The 24,337-nt window shown below is 52.3% G+C and overlaps 1 protein-coding gene across 1 annotated transcript in view; it reads right to left on the bottom strand.

Moving 5' to 3' along the window:
* The window catches only part of TRIM9 (tripartite motif containing 9), a 65,916-nt gene that overhangs the window by 30,414 nt on the left and 11,165 nt on the right, over window positions 1-24,337 (bottom strand). Inside the window, exon 2 of the mRNA XM_068416627.1 lies at window positions 45-140. Within this exon, the coding sequence (XP_068272728.1) occupies window positions 45-140 (96 nt within the window). The remainder of the gene's footprint in view (window positions 1-44; window positions 141-24,337) is intronic.

The raw sequence follows: 24,337 nt of genomic DNA, 5'->3' as shown, positions 1-24,337 counted from the left end.
ATCTTGGTGGGAAGGGGCTGCTCCTCGGCCAGGAGACACAGTACCTGGATTTGCTGCACCATGTTGCGGAGTTGGACCAGGAACTCTTTTGCTTCCTTGGCTCTGTCTGACAACCCGTTCAGGGCCTGGGAAAGCTGGCTCTGCAGGGGAAAGAAAGAGCAGGGTCATTTGCTGGACTCATCCTTGTGCTGGAGGAGCTGACGTGTGTGCGAGTTGGGCTGGGGATGGACTGCAGCCCAGCGCTGCCTTCCCGGGGTGTGCAGCCTTCAGCAACCCACCGAGGTGGCCTCTGTCCTGAGTGCAAGGAGAGGAGAAGGAGGGTTAGCCATCAGCACTGGCTTTGGGAAGCAGACATTCAGTGTCCACCTCCTCCACAGGCTTCTCTTGGTGATCTGAGACAAGCCACATCCATCCTGGCTCTCAAAGTGAGCCAGTGGCTACCTCCCCTGGGTCTTTGCTCTCCAGGGAGCCAGACACCAGAAATCCTGTAGGATCTGACCCGTGTCTGGTGAGGACAATCAGCAAAAGGGGAGCAGGGGGAGCGATGGCAAAGAAGGGACGCGAGGTCACTGGCACGCAGCGGGCTGAAATAGAGAGAGAAAAAAGAATTGCTATCGAAGAGACGAGGTAGCAAACGAATGGTGACCACTTAATGGCCCAGAAAAAGATCTTGCTGCTGCTTCCCCGGGAGATGTTAATATAACCCCAGTGATTTCTGCATTTCCTTTGTAATTTATCCTGCCCGAGTCATCAGGATGTGGAGCTAATCAGCAACTGCATCTCTAATAAAAATGGGATTGCTAAGTCAGCTCAGCAGGTCTCCCCATCTCTCCTCCCTTCCCTCCTCGAGCAAAGGCTGGAGGAGAGCCAAGGCTGGAGGCCAAGCTGCTCCCCATGGAGCTGGCAGCCCTACCTTGTCCTCTCCACTGCACCCCACGCTCGCCCTTCACAGCCCACGCATGGCTCCAGCCCTCCCAGGTCGTCTCAAGCCCGGCGAGGTGGTTTGACAACGCAGGCAATGAATAGAGAAAATCAGCAGGAGTTTGTTATATTTACAAGCTCCTCATTAAAATTGCAGCATGGTGGGTTTTTTCCTTTAATAAAGTCTTTGGAAGGTTTTTTTTTCTATCAACATCTTTATATCAACATAACTCTGAGGCTTTCCTAATGGGAAAGCGTTTTAAATGTGCTCTTATAATTTAATAAGAGCTCTGCGACGCCCGTGTGCACCGTCCACGTGCAGCTCCTTCACCCTGGACACCCCCAGACTCACAGCACAACGGCTTCCACGGCGCAGCAAGCTTGGATCCTGGCCATAAAAAGAAAAACATGGCCACAGAATCACAGAATCACAGAATCAATGAGGTTGGAAGAGCCCTCTGGGATCATCGAGTCCAACCATGGCCCTGACACCACCACGTCAACTAGACCATGGCACTAAGTGCCATGGCCAGGCTTTTCCTAAACACCTCCAGAGATGGTGACTCCACCACCTCCCTGGGCAGCCCCTTCCAATGGCTAATGACCCTTGCTGAGAAGAAATGCTTCCTAATGTCCAACCTGAACCTCCCCTGGCGCAGCTTGAGGCTGTGTCCTCTTGTCCTACCGCTAGTTGCCTGGGTCCGTCACCTTCAGAGCATCCTTCCTCACACTCTGACACTGCATCCCCCTTCTCAGCTCAGCCCTCCCCTCTGCTTGAGATGTTCTCCACGCCACCAGTGCCTGCACACGAGGGGCATGAACTAGTGAGGAAACTGTATTTTTTCCATAACCATAAGGTTGGTGAGGTGCACGGTGGACACCCTGCCCCATCCCTCATCCCCGGCATGGAGAATGCGGTGCCAACACCAGCGTGCCCAGCTCACAGCAACGTGCAGTAAGAGCCTGTACAAAGCTGGTGATGCCAGTTCCTACGTATGAGTGGCCACAGGCTCCTCACGGGACACGGGAGCTCTAAGGTTTGGTCTTTCACCAGCATGAGCATCGTGCCGATCTCCAGGAAGGGACCCCATCACGCCGAGGCTCTCCCGGAGCGGAGATACGTTCCTTGACACGTCTCCTTTCAAACAAACATCTGCCCAGCTCTCCCGCTGCATCCCTGCTGCTCATGGCAAGAGTCACCCCGCGGGGGACTCAGAGCTGCAAGCCCATTAAACAAGGTTAATTAATGCTATACGACAACGGAGCGCGTGTGGGAATGTGCGCAGGGGCTCGCGGGCACGCCTGAGTGGATTCATTAAGGGCAGTGCTGCAGGTGCAGTGCCAACGTGATTCATAACCATCCGCCACAGGAAAACAAAGTCCTTCTGGTTTCTGTTATTGTGTTAATAAGTCAGAGGCTGCGGAGAGAAATGAAATGACTGATTGGGTCCGTAAATCCTACAGGTACCGTCCGTGACCCCTGGAGCAAGCCCAAGCTTTAACGCAGCCTGTCGCTTCGGAGAAGGATTTAATCACTGGACACGGGCAGCAGACTCACAGGTCTCCCACAAGCATGTGATTTACACGGAGGGAGCAGGAGATGAAGAACCACAGAATCACAGAATCAACCAGGTTGGAAGAGCCCTCTGGGATCATCGAGTCCAACCATTGCCCTGACACCTCCACGGCAACTAGACCAGGGCACTAAGTGCCATGTCCAGCCTTTTCTTAAACACCTCCAGAGATGGTGACTCTACCAGCTCCCTGGGCAGCCCCTTCCAATGGCTAATGACCCTTGCTGAGAAGAAATGCTTCCTAATGTCCAACCTGAACCTCCCCTGGTGAAGCTTGAGGCTGTGTCCTCTTGTCCTATCGCTGGTTGCCTGGGAGAAGAGGCCGACTCCCACTCTGCTACAACCTCCCTTCAGGTAGTTGTAGACTGCACTAAGGTCACCTCTGAGCCTCCTCTTCTCCAGGCTAAACACCCCCAGCTCCCTCAGCCGTTGCTCATAGGTCAGACCCTCCAGACCCTTCACCAGCTTGGTCGCCCTCCTCTGGAGGGCAGAGGGTCAGACGACCTCGCACCTTGTCTCCTGTGGGTGCTGTACCAGACCGCAGGAAACAAGGTGCTGTGAATGGGATGGAGGGATTTCCCCTCCAGCATTTTGCATGTCCATGTGGAAACAAAACCTCTGGAGCTTCTCGAGGCTGGGAACCCCGCTCTGGGGACCGCTGTCCCCCACAGAGCAGGGGATGGTGGATGGAGACCCAGAGTCCTCCAGTGTGCAGTGAGCCAGCCAACTCACATGCACTGGACTGGAGCAAATTCCCACCCCGAGCTAGTGCAGGCAGGGGAATTAATGAGTGTGAAATGAATAAAAATCCCATTTAGCACCATCTTAAAACCAAGTGAATTTGTTCCTTGCAGAAAGCTGGCCTCTTTTTCAATGCTCTTGTTTCAAGGCAGTAAGAAGAGACCTCTGTAATTCCCATTAGCATTATCGGGAGCTCAGCATTTAAATCTCTGTCCCCGGAGCACTTAGGAGAGAATCCGTCCCCTCTTTGTGCTCACTAATAGCTCTGTAACCCTCCTTCCCAGGCACGGCTGACAAAGGGATTTCTGTCACTCTCTGATTCTCCCTTGTCCCACGGCGCGGATGAGTGCAGTTGGTGCAGAGGGCTGGGCTGAGCAGGCTCCAGGAACCAGAGAAAAGCCCCATTTTGAACGCTGCATCATCTCTCAGATGGAGCTGGTCTGGTTCTCCTCCTGTACAACCCAGTTGCCAGTGATGGAGCTCCTCCAGGTTGACCTTGAGGCGGGGAGGGAGCTGGGCCTGTTATTTTAGGAGGTGCTGGGACCCGCTCAGCATGGGATGCTGGATTCACGGAGCCAGCTCTTGTGTGTCAGCTCCATCTGGCACACTGAGAGAAGCCTGGAGTCAGCTAGCATTGGCCACCAAGGAGAGAAGAACAGTCACTCTCTCTAGTGTCAGGCTCTGACACTAGAGAAAGGGCCTGGAGCGCTCAGGAGAGACGCCAGTGTCCTCCTCTGCTCCATGGAGAGACAGTTCTCTTCCACAGAACTGTCCTGTCTCCTTGTGGACCAACACAAGCTTTTATAGAATCACAGAATCGTTTTGGTTGGAAAGGACCTTTAAGATCATCGAGTCCAACCGTTAACCCAGCACTGCCAAGCCCACCACTAACCCATGTCCCTCAGCACCACATCTACACGGCTTTTAAACCCCTCCAGGGATGGTGACTTCACCACTGCCCTGGGCAGCCTGTTCCAATGCTTGACAACCCTTTCGGTGAAGAAATTTCTCCTGATATCCAGTTTAAACACAATCTAAAATTTCCAGTCTTTATCATCCACAAGGTCCTGTAGGAAGGAGTTCACAGCTTAAGGTTAGGTTTACGGTTGGACTCAATGATCTTAAAGGTCTTTTCCAACCTAAATGATTCCATGATTCTAAGTGCATGGCCTGTGAAGGCCACCTCCTTGGGCTGCTGCAGACCATGCCTGCTTTAAAGGCCATTTGCACCTAAGATTTTGGACGATCGCACTTCCTCACCAGCCACAGATGGGCAAAGTGCTCCCTGTCACCCCAGGACAGAACACTGTCCCCAAAAGAGCTCTCTGCATTACACTGAGAGCCTAGTACCTGCTCTGACATCCCATGAGTTGCAACCAGACCCTGTTTCTTCTCTCCTCCCAACCAAGTCATCTCACAGCCAGTTCTTATGCTGGAGCATAGGAGGCAAAAGAGAAGACGACCAAGCCACGGCAAGAAAAGATGCTGTTCCCAGCTGTTCTGCTTGTACCCTCGAAAGGATGAGGAGCTGTCACAGATGCTGGAGTTGAAGTCATGTGTTTCTTTCTTTTAATTAAAGCACAGGACCTACAGCCTTCAGATCTTGAGGTACGCTTACTGCACGGGATGCCTGACTAAATAAATATTTAATTAAAACTTGCATTCAGTCAGGAAGCTGATGAAGTTAAACTGCTGCTAATTGGCTTTCGGCTCCAGTCACGAGCGCCTGACTTTTGGATTCAACACCGCCTAAGAGGAGAACCCAGAAGCTCTGCCCAGAGCTGCAGCCTGGGCTGAACCTGCTCCTCGAGCTGGGAGCCTGTGGGGTGAGGGGAGACCAGACCGAGCAGCACCATGTCCCGGGGTGTCCCTCATGGGACACAGGCGACCGTGGGGAGCTGGCTGTGCCCTGTGCCACCAAGGAGCCCGCCAATCCACCCCACAGGATCCTTCCTCAGCCTGATCCCAGCAATGATAAATGCCATAACGAAATCACACCCTCACCCTCCTCTTCCTCCTCCTTTGCCCACCTGACAATCACTCTTCACTCAGCTCTGGGGCTGGCTTAGCATCACTGCTACGTGCCGACTGTGAAAACCCCGGCTGCTCGCCAGCAACACCCCCATGCCCCGGCCATGCTGCCTCTGCACCCCCAGACTGGATCAGTGATCCCTGCGTACTTTGACGAAGACAAGTAAACAAGCCTGAAACCTACTCTGAAACAGCTCTGTTACAGAATCACAGAATCACAGAATCAATGAGGTTGGAAGAGCCCTCTGGGATCATCGAGTCCAACCATTGCCCTGACACCACCATGGCAACTAGACCATGGCACTAAGTGCCATGTCCAGGCTTTTCTTAAACACCTCCAGAGATGGTGACTCCACCACCTCCCTGGGCAGCCCCTTCCAATGGCTAATGACCCTTGCTGAGAAGAAATGCTTCCTAATGTCCAACCTGAACCTCCCCTGGTGAAGCTTGAGGCTGTGTCCTCTTGTCCTATCGCTAGTTGCCCGGGAGAAGAGGCCGACTCCCACTGCACTACAACCTCCCTTCAGGTAGTTGTAGACTGCAATATTCAGATGGAACTTCCCATGTTTCAGCTTGTGCCCGTTGCCCCTTGTCCTGTCACTGGGCACCACTGAGAAGAGTCTGGCCCCATCCTCTTGACACCCACCCCTGAGGTATTTGTTAGTATACTCGGTCTCTGCCTGATGAACTCCTCGGCACCTTCGGAGAGCGATCAGGCAGCAAACAGCCTTGACGCTGGAGACCCGCGCTCACCCCCAGGCCCACCAGGGACGCCGAGTAGATAAGGTGACTGATGCTCCGTGTCTGCAGGTCGAGCAAATCCGGACCATCTTAGTCGCCAATAACTAACTTTGAGGCAAGGCAGGAGGCAGGAACCGAGCGTGGGTCTGAGTGACCCGGTGCCATCCTGCCGCTGCGCGTTTGACATCGGCCCAGCTCAGCTTTGCTGGCTTCCCACGAGAAGGCTGTGCTCTCAGCCTGACATAAAGCCGCAAATAAAGGAACAGATGGAAGAGCCTACGCACGCACACAGGGCCAGGTTTGTGAGCAAAGCTCCTGGGTGCGGGCTGCAGGCTAGAAATGACCCCCCAGGAACAGCTCCCGCTCGCAGACAAGGGGGGAAGCGAGGGAGGGATCCCCAGCGCTGGCAGGAGCACGGGGGAGTTACAGCCAGTGCACACTGGGAGGGATGTGGTGGGTTTGGGATGCCCAAGGGTCCAGCCCGGCACGGCTGGATGGATCTGCGTGGAGCAGCACAGCACGCAGCCCTCGATCCCTCCGAAGCTCTGAGGGCACCCGGTGCCCACAGACAGCAGGAGATGCCGAGGGTGCTCAGCACCCTTGGGGACACAGACTGTGTTTCGTGCACAGGGCATTGTCCTCCTGCAAGCCTTCTCCTTTCTCTCATCTTCTACCATTTTCCCCTGTGCAGCAACGCAGCAGACTCACGCGTGCCACCCAAAGCTGGCAGGGGGAAGCATCACCCCAGAAGGGACTGGGGACCAGGCCAGGATGGAGGCAGTGGAGAATTCAGCTGGGAAAAAAAACCTCGTGTCCCCTCTGCCAGGCAGACAAGCTGTCTGCAGCCCTCCCACGAGCTGGGGGTGGCCATGCAGTGCGTTTTGCCCCATGCCAAGTCCCAAAGTTGGGATGCTGCCTGCCAGCTGGCAGGATTTTGTTAAAAAGTCGTTTATTTTTTGATAGCATTGATAACAGAACAGCAAAGCCATTCTGGGTGCTGCAGCACAGAGCAGAAATCACTGCTGATCCTGGTAGTGTCAGAGTTGGAGGCCTTATCAGCTCAGCCCAGCTTGTTTTTATTTATTCCCACTCCCTACATATCAAGCTGAAATCTTGCACGTGGACACACATCATCTGCCCTCACCTGCAATAAGGAGCTGCTGCAGGGTTACGGGTGTTTGCTGGCTGTGGGGAGGGCAGGGCAAGGCAGGGTCCCCAGGAGCAGCTCTTGGGATGTCCCTGTGAAGGACAAGTCCCGAGAGCTCAGGTTGGACGTCGGGATGTCACCAGGATCCCTGCCCACTACGGCACCGTGCCAGCCGGACCGACCCCTCCGGTACGTGGCTAAGCCTGTGTCCGCCCCGTTTCTGGGCCCATGCCCCACGTTTGTGGGCTTGCTCCCTTCCTGGGGATCCCCATCCCACCACACCATCTCCCCTGTGCTCCCTGGGAGATGCTGATGGCAATAACCGGCCAGAAGCCGAAGCCCCCGGTACCGACGTGCTGTCACTTGGGCGCACAGATGGCCCCAGCGCTGCCTTTGTTCACGCAGACACTGGGGCAGTGTATTTCCTCAGCAGGCAGAACTGATTCAAAAGCTCCAGCCTGGAAATAAAACAAGGATATATTCTTTTCAAGCATGACCTTGCTAAAACCCTTTCCTTGCCTCCTGGGTGGCTCCGGGATTCCCTGGCCCCAGGCAGGCACGCTGCTCTGCCTCCTCCCAGCCTGGCTGTGGGCAACACTGAATTCATGCTGAGTTTCTTGCATGTTTTATTTAGCCCAGGCTAAATAAACCTGCAGCAGCAGTGGCAATGATGTCCATCAGTCCATCTGTACCAGCACAGTGACTTGCCTAGCCCTGCTCTGGCTGCCCAGAGCCCCTTGCCCTGCACACAGAATCAATCATAGAACCACAGGATGGTTTGGGTTGGAAGGGACCTTAAAGCCCATCCAGTTCCAACCCCCTGCCATGGGCAGGGACACCTTCCCCCAGACCAGGTTGCTCCAAGCCCCATCCAACCTGGCCTTGAACACTGCCAGGGAGGGGGCAGCCACAGCTTCTCTGGGCAGAATTATATTTCTCTGAAATACAATTCAGTTTTGCTTGGAACAGAACTTTGCACAAAATGAGAGGAAAAATTTTCACTTTAAGACAAACTCTTGAAATCCAACCAGAAATATTCCATTTTGTTTATTCAGCATTTTGATTTATTCGTTATCTTTTTCAATCACATGAACTTTCACAAAAAAAATTTCAAGTGTGAATGTATCCCACATTTGCAGATGGCCTCCATTCATTGTACCAAAATTCTGGTTTTACTTCTGGTTTACTTTTCAAAAAATATTATTTGTCAGGCTGTCTATTTTTAAAAACATAGATCACAGAATCAATGAGGTTGGAAGAGACCTATGGGATCATCGAGTCCAACCATTGCCCTGACACCACCATGGCAACTAGACCATGGCACTAAGTGCCATGGCCAGGCTTTTCTTAAACACCTCCAGAGATGGTGACTCCACCACCTCCCTGGGCAGCCCCTTCCAATGCCTAATGACCCTTGCTGAGAAGAAATGCTTCCTAATGTCCAACCTGAACTTCCCCTGGCCAAGCTTGAGGCTGTGTCCTCTTGTCCTAGCGCTGGTTGCCCGGGAGAAGAGGCCGACTCCCACTGCGCTACAACCTCCCTTCAGGTAGTTGTAGACTGCACTAAGGTCACCTCTGAGCCTCCTCCTCTCCAGGCTAAACACCCCCAGCTCCCTCAGCCGTTCCTCGGAGGTCAGACCCTCCAGACCCTTCACCAGCTTGGTCGCACGGGCAGAATAAGCACACAACTACTTATGGAGTTGCTGGTAACACACCATCTTGCACACGCTCTTATATTTGTGGAAAAAGGAGGTTCAAGCACCCTTTGCTGTTCCCCAGCCCTCAGAGGGCCCTCTGCCCCGTGGTGCCTCCTCTCCTCGTCTGCAGAGGGACATTCCCACCGGGCATGGCTTCTGCCAGGCTCCCCCGCTTCCGACCGCAGCTGCTGCTAGCGCAGGGGCAGGGAGATGAAATGAGCAGAGTTGAATCTAATTAGAGAGCTCCGGAAACGAGAGAGGAGATGGGAACGTGTCCAGGTTGCTGAGAGCTACGTGTGTCCTCGTGCCAAGAGAGGAGAATCACAGACGAGGAGGACAGCGTGCCCAGTCCTGCTCAGGGATCCTTCGGCCAGGCGATGGTGTCAGAAATCTCCAGGCGAGAGCTGAGCAGGACACCAAGCAGCAGGGCTGAGCATCACCCCGCAGCCCCGTTAGCATGCCTTGGGCTGAGTGGCCTGGGTGCATCTGGAGAAGCTCTCAAAGGGCACCATGGAGCTGCACTGAGGCCTCCTGCTTGAGATGAGCAGATTGGGGTCGAGCCCATCTGGCAAAGGTCTTCCTTGGATGGGAATCAGTCAGGGGAGAGTATAGGAGCACAGCTGTCGACGTCCTAACGTCACTGGGGCTGCCTGCTGAAATCAGGCACATTCCGGCCTGATCAACAGATGTCCCTCCCCTAGGGATGACAAAGGGCAGGACACGCTGCAGACGGACTACTAGGGATAAAGACCCAGAAAATGAGTCTGTGCTGAAGGGAAACTGCAGAAATTTGGCTTCCTGGTGCCCTGGAAAGTGAGATGCATGTTACTGAGAGCTGCTGGTAATGCTGCTCTCCTTTGCTACCCTTAGCAACGTAGAACCAGCCCTGAAGGAGCACCAAGGAGGGAAAGAGAGAGAGATGGCTTATTACAGAATCACAGAATCAATCAGGCTGGAAGAGACCTCTGGGATCATCAAGTCCAACCATTGCCCTGACACCACCATGTCAACTAGACCAGTCCAGTCTTTTCTTAAGCACCTCTCGAGATGGTGACTCCACCACCTCCCTGGGCAGCCCCTTCCAATGGCTAATGACCCTTGCTGAGAAGAAATGCTTCCTAATGTCCAACCTGAACCTCCCCTGGTGAAGCTTGAGGCTGTGTCCTCTTGTCCTATCACTAGTTGCCCGGGAGAAGAGGCTGACTCCCACTGTGCTACAACCTCCCTTCAGGTAGCTGTAGACTGCACTAAGGTCACCTCTGAGCCTCCTCTTCTCCAGGCTAAACACCCCCAGCTCCCTCAGCCGTTCCTCGTAGCTCAGACCGTGCAGACCCTTCACCAGCTTGGTCGCCCTCCTCTGGACTTGCTCCAACACCTCAACATCTCTCTTGAAGTGCGGGGCCCAGAACTGGACACAGGATTCAAAGTGCGGCCTCACCAGTGCCGAGTACAGAGGGGCGATCACTTCCCCAGACCGGCTGGCTACACTATTCCTAATAGAGGCCAGAATTGACATAGAGTTACCCACCGCTCTGCTGCACAGCTGCTGAGGAAGTCAGTGCACAGCAAATATTGAGAGTAACAACGTTCGGCAGTAATCAAGGCAACTGATCGAGTTATAATCAGCCTCAGCAAGCACAGAGTTCAGCTTCTGGAGGAGTACTCTGCAGCTCCGAAGGAACTGGCTCATCAAACAAGATCTTCCACATCTCAGGCAACCACTGAAACAGCGTTACTATTGTTTTAAAAAGTAATAATTCATTGCGCAGCCTTAATTAGAGAGAAAAGGCAGTTAATAGAACCAGGCACTGCATATCCTGAGAAGGCTGCTTAGCAGCTCACCTCTACGGCAGCTGATCCCTCCTTAGATCCCTGCTCCTTGCTGCATTTTCCCTTCACTCTGAACAAGCCTCCAAGCCCTGGATTCCCCTTCACAGAATCACAGAATCAACCAGGTTGGAAGAGCCCTCTGGGATCATCGAGTCCAACCATTGCCCTGACACCACCATGGCAACTAGACCATGGCACTAAGTGCCATGTCCAGGCTTTTCTTAAACACCTCCAGAGATGGTGACTCCACCACCTCCCTGGGCAGCCCCTTCCAATATCTAATGACTCTTTCTGAGAAAAAATGCTTCCTAATGTCCAGCCTGAACCTCCCTTGGCGAAGCTTGAGGATGTGTCCTCTTGTCCTATCGCTGGTTGCCTGGGAGAAGAGGCCGACTCCCACTGCGCTACAACCTCCCTTCAGGTAGTTGTAGACTGCAATAAGGTCACCTCTGAGCCTCCTCTTCTCCCTTCCCACGCTGCAGCAGATGTACGGGAACAGGTATTCAGCACTCAACTTGTGTCCTGAGCTCCTGGGCCAGCTCCAAGTGTTGTCTCCCCTTGACACTGGCCTGTTAGCCCAAGAGCAGCCCTCTGAGATGCAGTGGTCATGTCTCTAGGTCACCCTCCCAGCAGCAGCAGCCCGCCACGGCCCAGTGTCCACACACAAGAAACCCCAAGCAGCCAGCTCCAGGGACCATCCCAGGGCACGTCGGAGATGGAGCTGCCTCTACAGGGGGTCTGGAATTAAAGAAGTGGCAGCGGAGGAGGTTGGGACAAGATAAAAAGACAAGCAGCTCAGCGGGAATGCACTGGTAGGAGCAGAGACTCTTTTTAGGAGCTTTCAGGCTTGCTGAGAAAGTAGGAGAAGCTGGAGAAATGGACTCAAAACCAGCATTTTTGTGGGTGATATCCATCCACATGTGGTGCATCCATCCAGCCCCCCATGCCCTGCTGTGCACAGGGAAGAGTGGGTCATGGCACTCCCCAGGCAACAGTGTGCTGACACATGGTGTTACCCTCAACAGAAGTGCTCTCACTTGGCCTCACGTAGGCAGGAGAACTGGGCCAAACATCACTTACTTTCTCCATTCAGATAAAACAAATCCTTTGGCTGTTGCTATTTCTCTCACCAAAGAAAATCCCCATTGTCCAGCACAGACAGAACCCAAGATACGTTCTTTAACTTGCCTAAAAATGAATTTACAGGAGTAGAAGTTGCTGCAAGGTAAAAGCCTGGATATCAGGCCACCTTCTGACCCACAACACTGCTGTGACCAAGAGCAGCCTCTGTTCTCTGGGACAACTACTTTGGCATGTAAAGGACTGCACCAATAACACCCTCCAAGAGAAGGTTCTTCTGCACCATCCCTCCCGCAAGCTAGTGGGAGACCTCAGGAGAGGCAACAGAGCCTCTTAGGGAGGTGGAAGGCCATACATCCATCATAGCACTGGAGGTATAGTCACCATATGACCAAGATGCCACTGTTGCTGTCCTGTGAGCATGGCATGTCTGGCCACCTCTGACAACTGTATGTCAGGTACACGTCCAGGCAAGGCCCCATCACCTAGTTGACCATGCAACCATGTGGAGGAGGGAACGGGCTCATTCTAGCCATGCAGCAAATGCACTGCTGGTTGTGAGGTGCTATGAATTCCCACCACAGTTTTAGAGACAGAGAAGCAGCCTCTCTGGTCACAGAATCAACCAGGTTGGAAGAGCCCTCTGGGATCATCGAGTACAACCGTTGCCCTGACACCACCATGTCAACTAGACCAGGGCACTAAGTGCCATGTCCAGGCTTTTCTTAAACACCTCCCGAGATGGTGACTCCACCACCTCCCTGGGCAGCCCCTTCCAATGGCTAATGACCCTTGCTGAGAAGAAATTTTTCCTAATGTCTAACCTGACCCTCCCCTGGTGAAGCTTGAGGCTGTGTCCTCTTGTTCCTCTTATTATTTTCCTTGCAGAATTCCTTAAATCCACCTGTGCATTCTGAAAATACCCAGCAAACAGCCCATTTCCTACGGGTCAGGCTCAGGTTTATTGGCAGAGCGATCAGGATAGAGGTTCGGTGTCTCTCACAACGAAGGAAAAGCAACCTGCTGCCATCTACCTAGCAAACACCCCCAGGCCAGTGCTCCACTTGACCTCCCTTCTCCTTCAGGCTCAAGGAGTGCCAGAGGGCTTGAGTCCATCCAGAAGAAAATGAGCTCCCCAGGGATTGCTATGAAATGCTCTTACTTAGGCAGAACAATGAGCCCTAGGGGAAGGAGTGTCAAAAGAGGTCAAGGAGCTTTAAACCACTTCCAGTCAGGTCAGCAATAGGGAAAGGCCTGGGTCTGGCTAGGTTGGAACAGCACAAACTACTGCTGCATCCTTTTATTCAAAACATCTGGGGGACATTCCTGTAAATCACAGAATCACAGACTGGTTAAGGGTTGGAAGGGACCTCTGGAGATCATCCAGTCCAACCCCCTGCCACAGCAGGGTCACCCAGAGCACGTTGCACAGGGTCGCATCCAGGCGGGTTTTGAATATCTCCAGAGAAGGAGACTCCCCACCCTCCCTGGGCAGCCTGTGCCAGGGCTCTGGCACCCTCAAAGTAAAGAAGTTCCTCCTCATATTCAGATGGAACTTCCCATGTTTCAGCTTGTGCCCATTGCCCCTTGTCCTGTCACTGGGCACCACTGAGAAGAGTCTGGCCCCATCCTCTTGATACCCGCCCCTAAGGTATTTGTAAGTGATGATAAGATCCCCCCTCAGACTGCTCTTCTACAGCTGAACAGACCCAGCTCCCTCAGCCTCTCCTCGTAAGAGAGATGCTCCAGTCCTCTGACCGTCTCCGTACCCCTTCGCTGGACTCCCTCCAGTAATTCCTGGTCTTTCTTGAACTGGGGGGCCCAGAACTGGACACAGTTACTCCAGATGTGGCCTCACCAGGGCCGTGCAGAGGGGCAGGATAACCTCCCTTGACCTGTTGGCCACACTCTTCCTAATGCACCCCAGGATACCATTGGTCTTCCAATGGTGAGGGAAGTCCCACCAGGCAAACCCTGCCTCCTTAGACCCCGTTCCTCTCCATGGTGCATGGAAAAACATGTAAGCAAAGACTCAGGTCGTGATCTCCTGGGCCAAGATCTGTGTTCTGTACAGAGTTAAGGCACGATGGATGCCCAAGCGTGCAAACAAAACGAGACCATCAGCCTGCAGACGGACCTGCCGGGGGATCAGCGCACCCCCTTTTTGGGGTACAGTCACACAAGAGCACACAGATGCCTGGCACTGCCCAACATCCAGACCTTATGCTTTCTGCCTTAAAATTAAGCTCCGTCTGCCTTCGATCCAATTACCGCCCTCCCACTCAGCCTGCCCCCGCCGTTCCTCACACTTCAGCTCTTCCATCCCGCTATTGCATTAAGTCTTTAAATCTGATTACTTCGTTTGGAGTTAAATTTAAACCCGATTAACTGCATAAACAATGATTTTTACCAGTCCTGGCCCAAACACAGGAGAAAGCAGGTTGAAAGCCCCACGGGGCAATTCCTCTTCCTGCAGTGAGTGTGTTGACCACCCTTTTGTCTTGTCCTACAGCCTTTAATAACCATCTGTGTGCTGTAGTCTGGTCTGGTCATAAACAGGCTTGACAGCTAGCCAACGTCTTGACTTTGCTTTGACATTTAATTGCCTAGAAATGCAAATTGTAATGCGCTCTTCAGCTCGGAGCCGTACTCACTGAGGTAAGGGAACAAACCCCATCGCTGCGATCAGCCAGCATTCAGTGCCCTCACTGGGGCTGGTGGGAGAACAGCAGCAACTCATCGGCACCACCACTGATGACCATGAAGTCCCAACACAGAAGGTAACTCAATGAAACTGCCTTCCTACTGAATGTGGTCCTGATACGGCATCCAGGAGGCCTGGAGTCCAAGCCTTGCTCTACCACAGGTGATCAGCTGGGCAAGTCCACTTCTCCCACCTTCTACCAGTGTAGACCAGAGAGCTCTGTGGCAGTTGGGTGGGTGGGCAACCTGTCTAAGGAGGTCTCATGTGCCTCACACAAAGGTAAAAGCACAACTGGCAAACAACAGCAGCGTGCAGAGGGACACCAAACAGGTCACGCAGCCTTTGCGTCCTCGTGGCTCTGTGTGCTGTCAGTCCAGGGCAGTATCTCACCGGTCATCTGAACCGAGCCCGCAATGCATCGTGGCTTTCAGAGATCTTGGCCTGGTGCCTTATCAGCAGCTTCTCATTTCACAGTCCTTTGCCTCTTTGGCTCCTGACCAAAACTGGGATTTTGCAGAACATCAGCAAGCACTCGTGGACTTAGCTGAAGGGAGGTTTTCAAAGGCACAGATGGGAGATGGCATCTCATGCCCTTTGGCTATCAACACACGGGCCTTCCCTTCAACGGGAGGAAGCACATATATCCCCCCAGCATCTCCACAAACTGGGGTTGCATCATGGCCTTGCAGACAACCCATCTGCTGGCATTTCCTAATGAATCCTTGATGCTGCAGCCTCTGAGGATGGGCTGGTGTACCCAAAAGCTTGTCTGCCTTTCCCAAATAAAATAGTGTAACAAACGGTATCTCCTCTCCCACTCAAATCTTACCTTAGGCACATCCAAAGTCCTACAAAACTACAAGATTATTGCTCTTCTGTGTGTATTCCTTCTGGCTATTCACTCTTGACCATCTGCCCCTGCAGAAAGCAGTCTGGCATGTGCTTAAGTGAAACAGCACCGAAGGACTACAGCCCACAGTTGGTCCTTTCCATCACTGTCTCAAATCTAAATGTGGGAACCATAGAATCATTTAGGTTGGAAAAGACCCTCAAGATCATCGAGTCCAACCGTTAACCCAGCACGGCCAAGCCCACCACTAACCCATGTCCCTCAGCACCACATCTACACGGCTTTTAAATCCCTCCAGGGGTGGTGACTCCACCACTGCCCTGGGCAGCCTTAGGCCATCTCAGCCTTAGGCCATCTTTCCCACTTTGATATTCCCTAATGGGATATTGGCCAATGGAGTACACAGCAAACCCCCCTCTCTCTGCTTCTCTGACATATTTTTAAGAGAACGTTCTTTGTTCCTGTTTTTTTTTTTCTAAATGTTGCGCTTGGCTGGTGCTTCAAAGCTCATGTTTAATGGTGAGCGCCTGATGAGCATGAAAGCGAAACATTAAATCTCCCGAGATATTCTGTGTAATGAGGATGCCCAGAGCCATCAGTGAAACACGCTTCGGGGACCTGAGCGTTTCCAGCAGCTGTCCTGGGCTCTCCTTCCCATCTCTGGGAAACAGCAGCGAGCTCTGGCTCTGCCACAAACCCCCGTGCGACGGCTGAACCACAGGCAAGGACCACCTGAAAGAGCTGTGTCCTCTCATTTCATAGAATTACAGACTGGTTTGGGTTGGAAGGGACCTTCAAGACCATCTAGTTCCAACCCCCCTGCCACGGGCAGGGACACCTTCCACCAGACCAGGTTGCTCCAAGCCCCATCCAACCTGCCCTTGAACACTGCCAGGGAGGGGGCAGCCACAGCTTCTCTGGGCAGCCTGGGCCAGGGTCTCACCACCCTCACAGCAAAGGATTTCAGGATATTGAAGTGAGCTAGAGCAGACATCACCTCGAGACACTTGGCTGCAAGGCGTGACTGCTCAGGGGCCGTTTCGCCGTCACACTGAGCCCCTGTGCAGCAGGGCAGCTCTCGCGGGGACACGCTGAGGGCACAGCCAAAGAGCCCATCTGACTTGCCCAGAGAAGCTGTGGCTGCCCCCTCCCTGGCAGTGCTCAAGGCCAGGTTGGATGGGGCTTGGAGCAACCTGGTCTGGTGGAAGGTGTCCCTGCGAGTCACCCCCACCTAGTCACCCACTGGGGTTTCAGTGTGGGGGTAACATTGCTTCAGGCTCTTCAGCAGAGCAAGGCCACTGCCAAACCCCTTGGGCTTCATGCAGTCCTACCTCTATGTATGCAATTTCTCCAAGAGCAGCTCCCCTTTTCCCTCTGGACAGAGGGGAGGCTCTGCAGCCACGCACTGAGCTCCTGCTCATTTATACCAACGAGTGTTGCCACTGCTGTGCATCGGGAAGGGTTCTGTCTGCTCTCCGAGGAGAAAACCAAGGGCAGATGCCACAGGGATCAAAGGGCAGGTCCGAGGACCAGAATTTCATATTTCCTTTAAAGAATCGCTTTAGAAATCCTTCCCATCACCATGGATACTGGAGCACTGGGAAGGCAACACTTGCCACAGCAGCGGCAGAGATGCTGGGGTGGCTGCTGCCAGGAAAGCACTTACAGCACAGGGAGGAAGCTCAGAGCTCACCTCAAGTGCAGGAAAAACACAGCAAACCCAGCCTTTCTCCTCTGTTAACTCCTTCCTCCAGGCACTGGAGTCTGAGCCCCCCCATCTGGATGCAGGCTTCCCAAGCTGGAAAGGGTTGGATTTGGGATTACACCCAAAATGTGATAGCAACCAGATTGCATTTGGTGCTGTAGATACCCAAAAAGCCAGTCTGGGTCAGAGAGGCTTCAAAACGAGGAGGGAACAGGGCTTATGGGGAAGGGCAGAGATGGGAAAGCGTCTCATTCCCAGACTAAGAATAACCAAGAGTCCTGGTTCAGGCAGGGAGCAGACTGTGTGCGCTAGATGCTCTGTCCCCATGTTGGGTGTGCGTGGGGGCATTTTGCAGGCCCCTTGTCTTCCTCTGACTGAGTGCTGGAGGTGGCCTCAGGCTACCAAGCTCAGTGGTACTGCAAACCCCAAGCTCCCTAGTAGCCCTTTGCTCCCAGCAGCGAGGCCAGGCTGGTTGGCAGTTCTCCAGTAAGCTCAGGACATGCTCCAGTGGCTGCAGCACTTTGCTCCCGAGTCCACCACATCAATCCCTTGGGACACGCCATGCTTTCCTCTAGGGATGCTGAGCAGAAAGCAGCCCTGGCACCAAGACACAGGCATCACCCCGAGGTCCCCAGGCCTCCCTGGCTGCGCAGGGGACACCATGGTGAAACCAAGGGAGCAACTCTGCGAGTGTCCCGCTGGCTCAGGAGCACAGAACGGGCATGAGAGGCAGAAGACCCAGCTCTCTGGTCTCCTCGCTTGCTGGCTTGCAGGCCTATTGGAAGCAGGGCAACGTGACACAGGGCAAGCGAGGAAGGAACAAGCAGCCGGTGGAAGTGGTCTAACACCAGGTCCTCCAGGAAGGAGCCTACCAAAGCCAGGAAGGTGCCCAGAGTGGAGACACGGGGCAGTGCAGGAAGGTGTGAAATCAGCAGAGATTTAAAACCTTTGAGGATTTCAGCTTCCAGCTCTCCTAACGCAATCCAGGAACGAGCTCTTTGGAAACCCCACTCCCTCGAGCTCAGAAGACGTCTTTGAAGTGGCCTCTTGAAAGCCCACACAGATTTTCAAGGAAAATAAAGCACAGAGAGAGGCACAGAGTTTACAAAAGCACTTGAAGGCAGTGTGAGACGAGGAAGGGTGTAGGCAGGGGAGGATGAGAGTCGTTACTGGAAAGGCTAACCAAAGGAACTGGATGGATTAGGAGGAGATTGTAGACCCATTAATAAAAAAGGAGGAAGAATAAATCAATAATTCTGGAAGAGCTGAGACGATGAGTGCCTTTAAAAAAATTATTCTTTAATAAGAAAGGACGTATGGCTAATTAGGAAGTAATGAAGAACTTGTCGGTGTATCTACAGAGAGCGGGGAGGTGAGGGGGCTCCGTACCCAGAAGTGAAGGATATCCGAACCACTGGAGCTCAGCAATACATCTCAGTGTCACGAGGAAAGCAGTTAATGGCCTCACTGAATCATTCATGATTATTTATGAAGAAGTGAAGAATCCAGGAAGCACCAAGGGATGGGAGGGGGGAATAATTCACATTTACTTCAGTAATAGGGTTGTTTTTTTAGAAGAAAGAAAGGAGTGCTCCCAAGACCTTAAAGAAAAACCGGCCTAAGGAGAAAAGGAGCCACAAATGCAGTAAACACTTCTAAAGTCTCTAGAGAATAAAATCCTGTCCATCTTTCTGGCCATAAACATGCATGAGAAATAGATGTGAACTCCAGCCAGGGAGAACATCAGAAGATTCACATAGCAATCACCTCCAACCAGTGTGAAATGGAAAAGGATGCCTGGGAAATAGCAAAATGGGAAAAAAAACGAGGTGTGCAAGAGTCTTCTACGCCTTCGCAGCGTGGCTCCAGCTCCTCTGTGCAAGGACAGTTACCTCTCAGCTGGGCTGAGAAGGGGCAATGACCACCAGAGAAACTGGGAGAGATGGAGAAGCAGAAGCAGGACGGAGGAGCGGAGGAATCTGGAAAGCACAGGAGAAAGAGGGCGACAGCAAGAGAGGGAGGTGATGTCCTGGAGAGGACTAGCAAACATATTGCATCCCACTCCGAAGTCCTGCACGAGACTCTGGTTATGTGCTCACCATGCGCAGGGTTTCCTCCAGCTGATGATGGCACCTTTAAAAATCTAGATACACCCAACACTTGCTTCTGTGCTGGCTCTGCCCGATCAGGGGAGGGAATAGAAGTCAGTTCTCCTTTCTCTCAAGCCGTGGCTGCAACCACCTAACAGGAGTCGCTGCTCCCTCATTCTCCTACTAAAACATGAAGACGTCTAATGTGGGATGAGAAATCATTTAAACCCTTATCAATAAACATGGGAATGAGGTACCCAACATGCTGAGAAGCCAAAGACCAAATGAGAAGCAGCAGAGAAGGGAGAGAATGGTGCTGAGGAGTGGGGCCCCAAGCACAAGAGCTGCCTCTCTCCTCCACCACCCACTTCATGGGAAAGGAGCTTCCAGGAGGCCAGGGAAGTGATGTAGGAGATGAAGAAGGGCTTGAGAAGATCACGCAGCTTGTGAGGTGGGGGTTGGCCTCTTCTCCCAGGCAACTAGCGACAGGACAAGAGGACACAGCCTCAAGCTTCACCAGGGGAGGTTCAGGTTAGACATTAGGAAGAATTTCTTCTCAGCAAGGGTCATTAGCCATTGGAAGGGGCTGCCCAGGAAGGTGGTGGAGTCACCATCCCTGAAAGTGTTTAAGAACAGGCTAGATGTGGCACTTAGTGCCGTGGTCTAGTTGACATGGTGGTGTCAGGTCAAAGGTTGGACTTGATGATCCCAGAGGTCTCTTGCAACCTAGTTGATTCTGTGATTCTGTGACAGTGAAAGGACAGTCAGGGGGTGACACAGAAGTGATGGAGATCTCTCCTTGGGATGAGACAGCCAAAGGAGGCCACAAGATCCAAGGGGAAAGGCCAGTTCCAAGCTGGCATCCAAGTCAGGGGCAGGGCAGGAAGGATGTGGTACAGAAGACACTGTGACATCTCCAATCTGAGCCTCTTGGAGTCACTGGGCAGCAGGCTGCCTCTCCCGGTTGAGAGCTGACCTGCATCTCAGAATCACAGAATCAATGAGGTTGGAAGAGCCCTCTGGGATCATCGAGTCCAACCATTGCCCTGACACCACCATGGCAACTAGACCATGGCACTAAGTGCCATGTCCAGGCTTTTCTTAAACACCTCCAGAGATGGTGACTCCACCACCGCTCCTAATGAGTAACAACCATCATAATAAAAGCAGCCCATCACCTTGGTCTCTGACTTGCTGCTGTCCCTACCTACGGTAACGAGACAACCCAATGGGAACCTGTGATTTTTAACTGGAGAGCAATCAAGGTAAAGGAAAAAAACTGGAGAAACTCTAGTTCAAACACATGAGCAGGGAAGGGGGGAAATGAAAGGTAGGTTTAGTCCACAGAAGGCACATCAAATGGTGGTCTTAAGTCATAAGCTGCCGTGTAAAGGGCCGCGTACAGGATTAGTAGGTGGTATCTCAAACCTCAGACAAGGCTGCGGAGTATTTATCGTTACACACAAAAGCCCTTTTATGCCACAAAAGTACGAACACAGTTGGAAGTGATAAATTTGATCTCTCTTACAGAAAATCTTTTTTCTTCCTTTAAAAAAGGTGTCTCCGGAGACCTTGTGCAATCTGTATTCCACATGCAGTCAGAGACCCCTCTCGTTTTGCACAGTCAGCAAAAGCCCCACTTTTCCCACCGAGTTGAGGGGTTTGTTTTAACTCACTGGTTTAACTTATGGGGAAAAGAAGTGTCTAACAACGTGCCCGCTGAGGTTTCTCTCCAACCAGCTCTCCAGCCTGTCCAGGTCTCGCTGAATGGCAGCACGGCCTTCTGGTGTATCGGCCACCCCTCCCAGTTTGGTGTCATCAGCAAATTTGCTGAGTGTACACTCTGTTCCTTCTTCCAGGTCACTGATGAATAAGTTGAACAGGACCAGACCCAGTACTGACCCCTGGGGAACACCACTAGCCACAGGCCATCATCTCCATATCCCATTCGCATCCTATCATCTCCACATCCCTTGTCTAGGGACAGGGATGTTACTGGTATTTAATTATGGACTATATTATCTGCCACTCTGAACACATACATTAAAAATAATCATCTACACATCAACTCTGTCTCAGAACAAACACCGATGCTTTACTACAGAATCACAGAATCAATGAGGTTGGAAGAGACCTCTGGGATCATCGAGTCCAACCGTTGCCCTGACACCACCATGGCAACTAGACCATGGCACTAAGGGCCATGTCCAGGCTTTTCTTAAACCCCTCCAGAGATGGTGACTCCACCACCTCCCTGGGCAGCCCCTTCCAATGGCTAATGACCCTTGCTGAGAAGAAATGCTTCCTAATGTCCAACCTGAACCTCCCCTGGCAAAGCTTGAGGCTGTGTCCTCTTGTCCTGTTGCTAGTTGCCTGGGAGAAGAGGCCGACTCCCACTTCACTATTGTAGAGCTCTGCAGCCGCTGAGGTTACCTGCTTTTAAAATATTCCCAGTAACGAAGAGGTAGATTAATGTATTTATGCGCATGCAAAACTGTGAACGTAGTTAAGTTGTTACATAAACTGTTATATAAATTACCTACCAATTGCATATAAATTTTCAGAGTTAAATTCCACCAGCCTCACGCTGAAAGAGTAAATCACCTCGAGTTACCACGGTTATTCCTGACGGCAGGGACCACTCGGCACAAACGAAGGAGGCAGAATCTGGCCTTAAATCACACACTTGTGATATTCCTTGTACTCAGAGATCTCTTGGCTCCTTCAGCCTCTAACTGCAAATCAACTTAGAGACCCCAAACCAAGTAAACCGTCTATTTAAACAAAACGACTGCAATATAATAAATATTGATTTTGTAAACATTTTGCTGAGGTTAAAAGCTTTTCACAGAGATGGTCATTAGGTGCATAACTCCGCTCTGGATCCCTGGTAAGCACATTTATTAATAGGTCATATATTATAGCGGCTTAAATCAGCACAGCTCCCCTGAACTCGACACTGCAGCACACGCTCCTGCCAGGTGATGATGTTGGTCCTGTAAGCTTCATTATATTTAATTTAAACCAAATGTATTTTGGGGCACGTACAAGTAAAGTGGATGTTTTCTTGGGTTCGGGAACCCTGCTGTAATGTAAACCCTTCTGGAACCCTGCTGTGATGTAAACTCTTCTGGAATGGCTTAACACATGTGTCCAGTTCTGGGCCCCGCACTTCAAGAAAGATGTTGAGGTGTTGGAGCGAGTCCAGAGGAGGGCGACCAAGCTGGTGAAGGGTCTGGAGGGTCTGACCTACGAGGAACGGCTGAGGGAGCTGGGGGTGTTTAGCCTGGAGAAGAGGAGGCTCAGAGGTGACCTTAGTGCAGTCTACAACTACCTGAAGGGAGGTTGTAGCGCAGTGGGAGTCGGCCTCTTCTCCCAGGCAAGTAGCGATAGGACAAGAGGACACAGCCTCAAGCTTCACCAGGGGAGGTTCAGGTTGGACATTAGGAAGCATTTCTTCTCAGCAAGGGTCATTAGCCATTGGAAGGGGCTGCCCAGGGAGGTGGTGGAGTCACCATCTCTGGAGGTGTTTAAGAAAAGCCTGGACATGGCCCTTAGTGCCACGGTCTAGTTGCCATGGTGGTGTCAGGGCAATGATGGGACTCGATGATCCCAGCGGTCTCTTCCAACCTGACTGATTCTGTAACACCTGGTGACTGGATAAATACAAACTCTGCTTGTATGTTTTTGTTTTAAATTACACTCATTTTACTGTTTATAAAATACAAGGTGATGAAAACCACATTGACTAGAAGGGAACTGTTCCATGACCCACCTGAAGACCACTCTGAATACATCACGCTGCCTGGTACCCTTCAGATCTCTGCTGGAAACCACCAGTCCACCCACTGGATGAGGAAAAGCTCCAGCATCCCACCCTTCCAGTCCCAGCCCCCTGATTACATATGAGCTCAACTCACTTATTTTCTGACTAGCAGCTTTCCCCTCCTTTGACAATATGATTGCTCTCTGCAGTAGGGAATCACCACCAATTTGATGACAAAACCCCAAGGAGCCCGTGCAGGAGTGGGGGATGATGAAGCCCTCAGATCATATCATAGAATCATAGAATCACAGGATGGTTTGGGTTGGAAGGGACCTTAAAGATCATCCAGTTCCAACCCCCTGCCACAGGCAGGGACACCTTCCCGCAGACCAGGTTGCTCCAAGCCCCATCCAACCTGGCCTTGAACACTGCCAGGGAGGGGGCAGCCACAGCTTCTCTGGGCAACCTGGGCCAGGGTCTCACCACCCTCACAGCAAAGAATTTCTTCCTCATATCTCATCTCAATCTCCCCTCTTTCAGTTTAAAACTGTTCCCCCTCATCCTGTCACTACTTGCCCTTGTAAAAAGCCCCTCTCCTGCTTTCCTGTAGGAGATGCGTGCTCCTGCCACACAGCCTTTGCTGGGTGCTGGCGGGGACCACTGCGGGAGGTTCAGGTCACACGCCGAGGGCCAGCCAGGTGCCATATGCTGGAGCTGGGCAACTATAAGCAACCTCCAGCTTTGCAGGAGTATGTGGGTCGGTCATTGGGTTTCTGTCAACTCCCATCACGCGCACAGAATGGAGATGGGACAAATCACTGCAGTCAATGGCATTCGATGGCACGACCTGCACAAGGCCTCAGCCGTACCTTACGACTATCGAGTTCTGCGCATGTTGCCATTCCAGACCCATCTGGCATCAAACTGCTCAACTGTCATAGAACCACAGACTGGTTTGTGTTGGAAGGGACCTTTAAAGGCCACCTAGTCCAACCCCCCTGCAGTGAGCAGGGACATCTTCAACCAGATCAGGTTGCTCAGAGCCCCATCCAACCTGGTCTTGAATGTCTCCAGGGATGGGACATCTACCATCTCTGGGCAACCTGTGCCCGTGTTTCACCACCCTCAGTGTAAACAATTTATTCCTTCTATCTAGTCTGAATCGATCCTCTTTTAGTTTAAAGCCATCACCCCTTGTCCTATCACAACAGGCCCTGCTAAAAAGTCTGTCCCTCCCTCCCAGATCCCACCAGGGCCACAGGCTGGTTTGTAAAACCCGAGGCTCTCGGACCCGACATGACTCATGACAACTGTAACAATTTACAGCTTTACTGAAGCCAAATCCGTGGCATATGGCAGGAAGGGCTTTTATCCTACCACACACACTCTGCCGCAGTCAGGACATAAATTATTCCCACCAACTTTCCTTTTGATGCATCGCAAGATGAGCCGAGGTGCCA

The sequence above is a fragment of the Nyctibius grandis genome, chromosome 20 (assembly GCF_013368605.1).
Source record: "Nyctibius grandis isolate bNycGra1 chromosome 20, bNycGra1.pri, whole genome shotgun sequence".
Classification (NCBI taxonomy): domain Eukaryota; kingdom Metazoa; phylum Chordata; class Aves; order Nyctibiiformes; family Nyctibiidae; genus Nyctibius; species Nyctibius grandis.
Note: the sequence above shows the minus strand (reverse complement) of the source record. Positions and strands in the feature narration are given on the sequence as shown.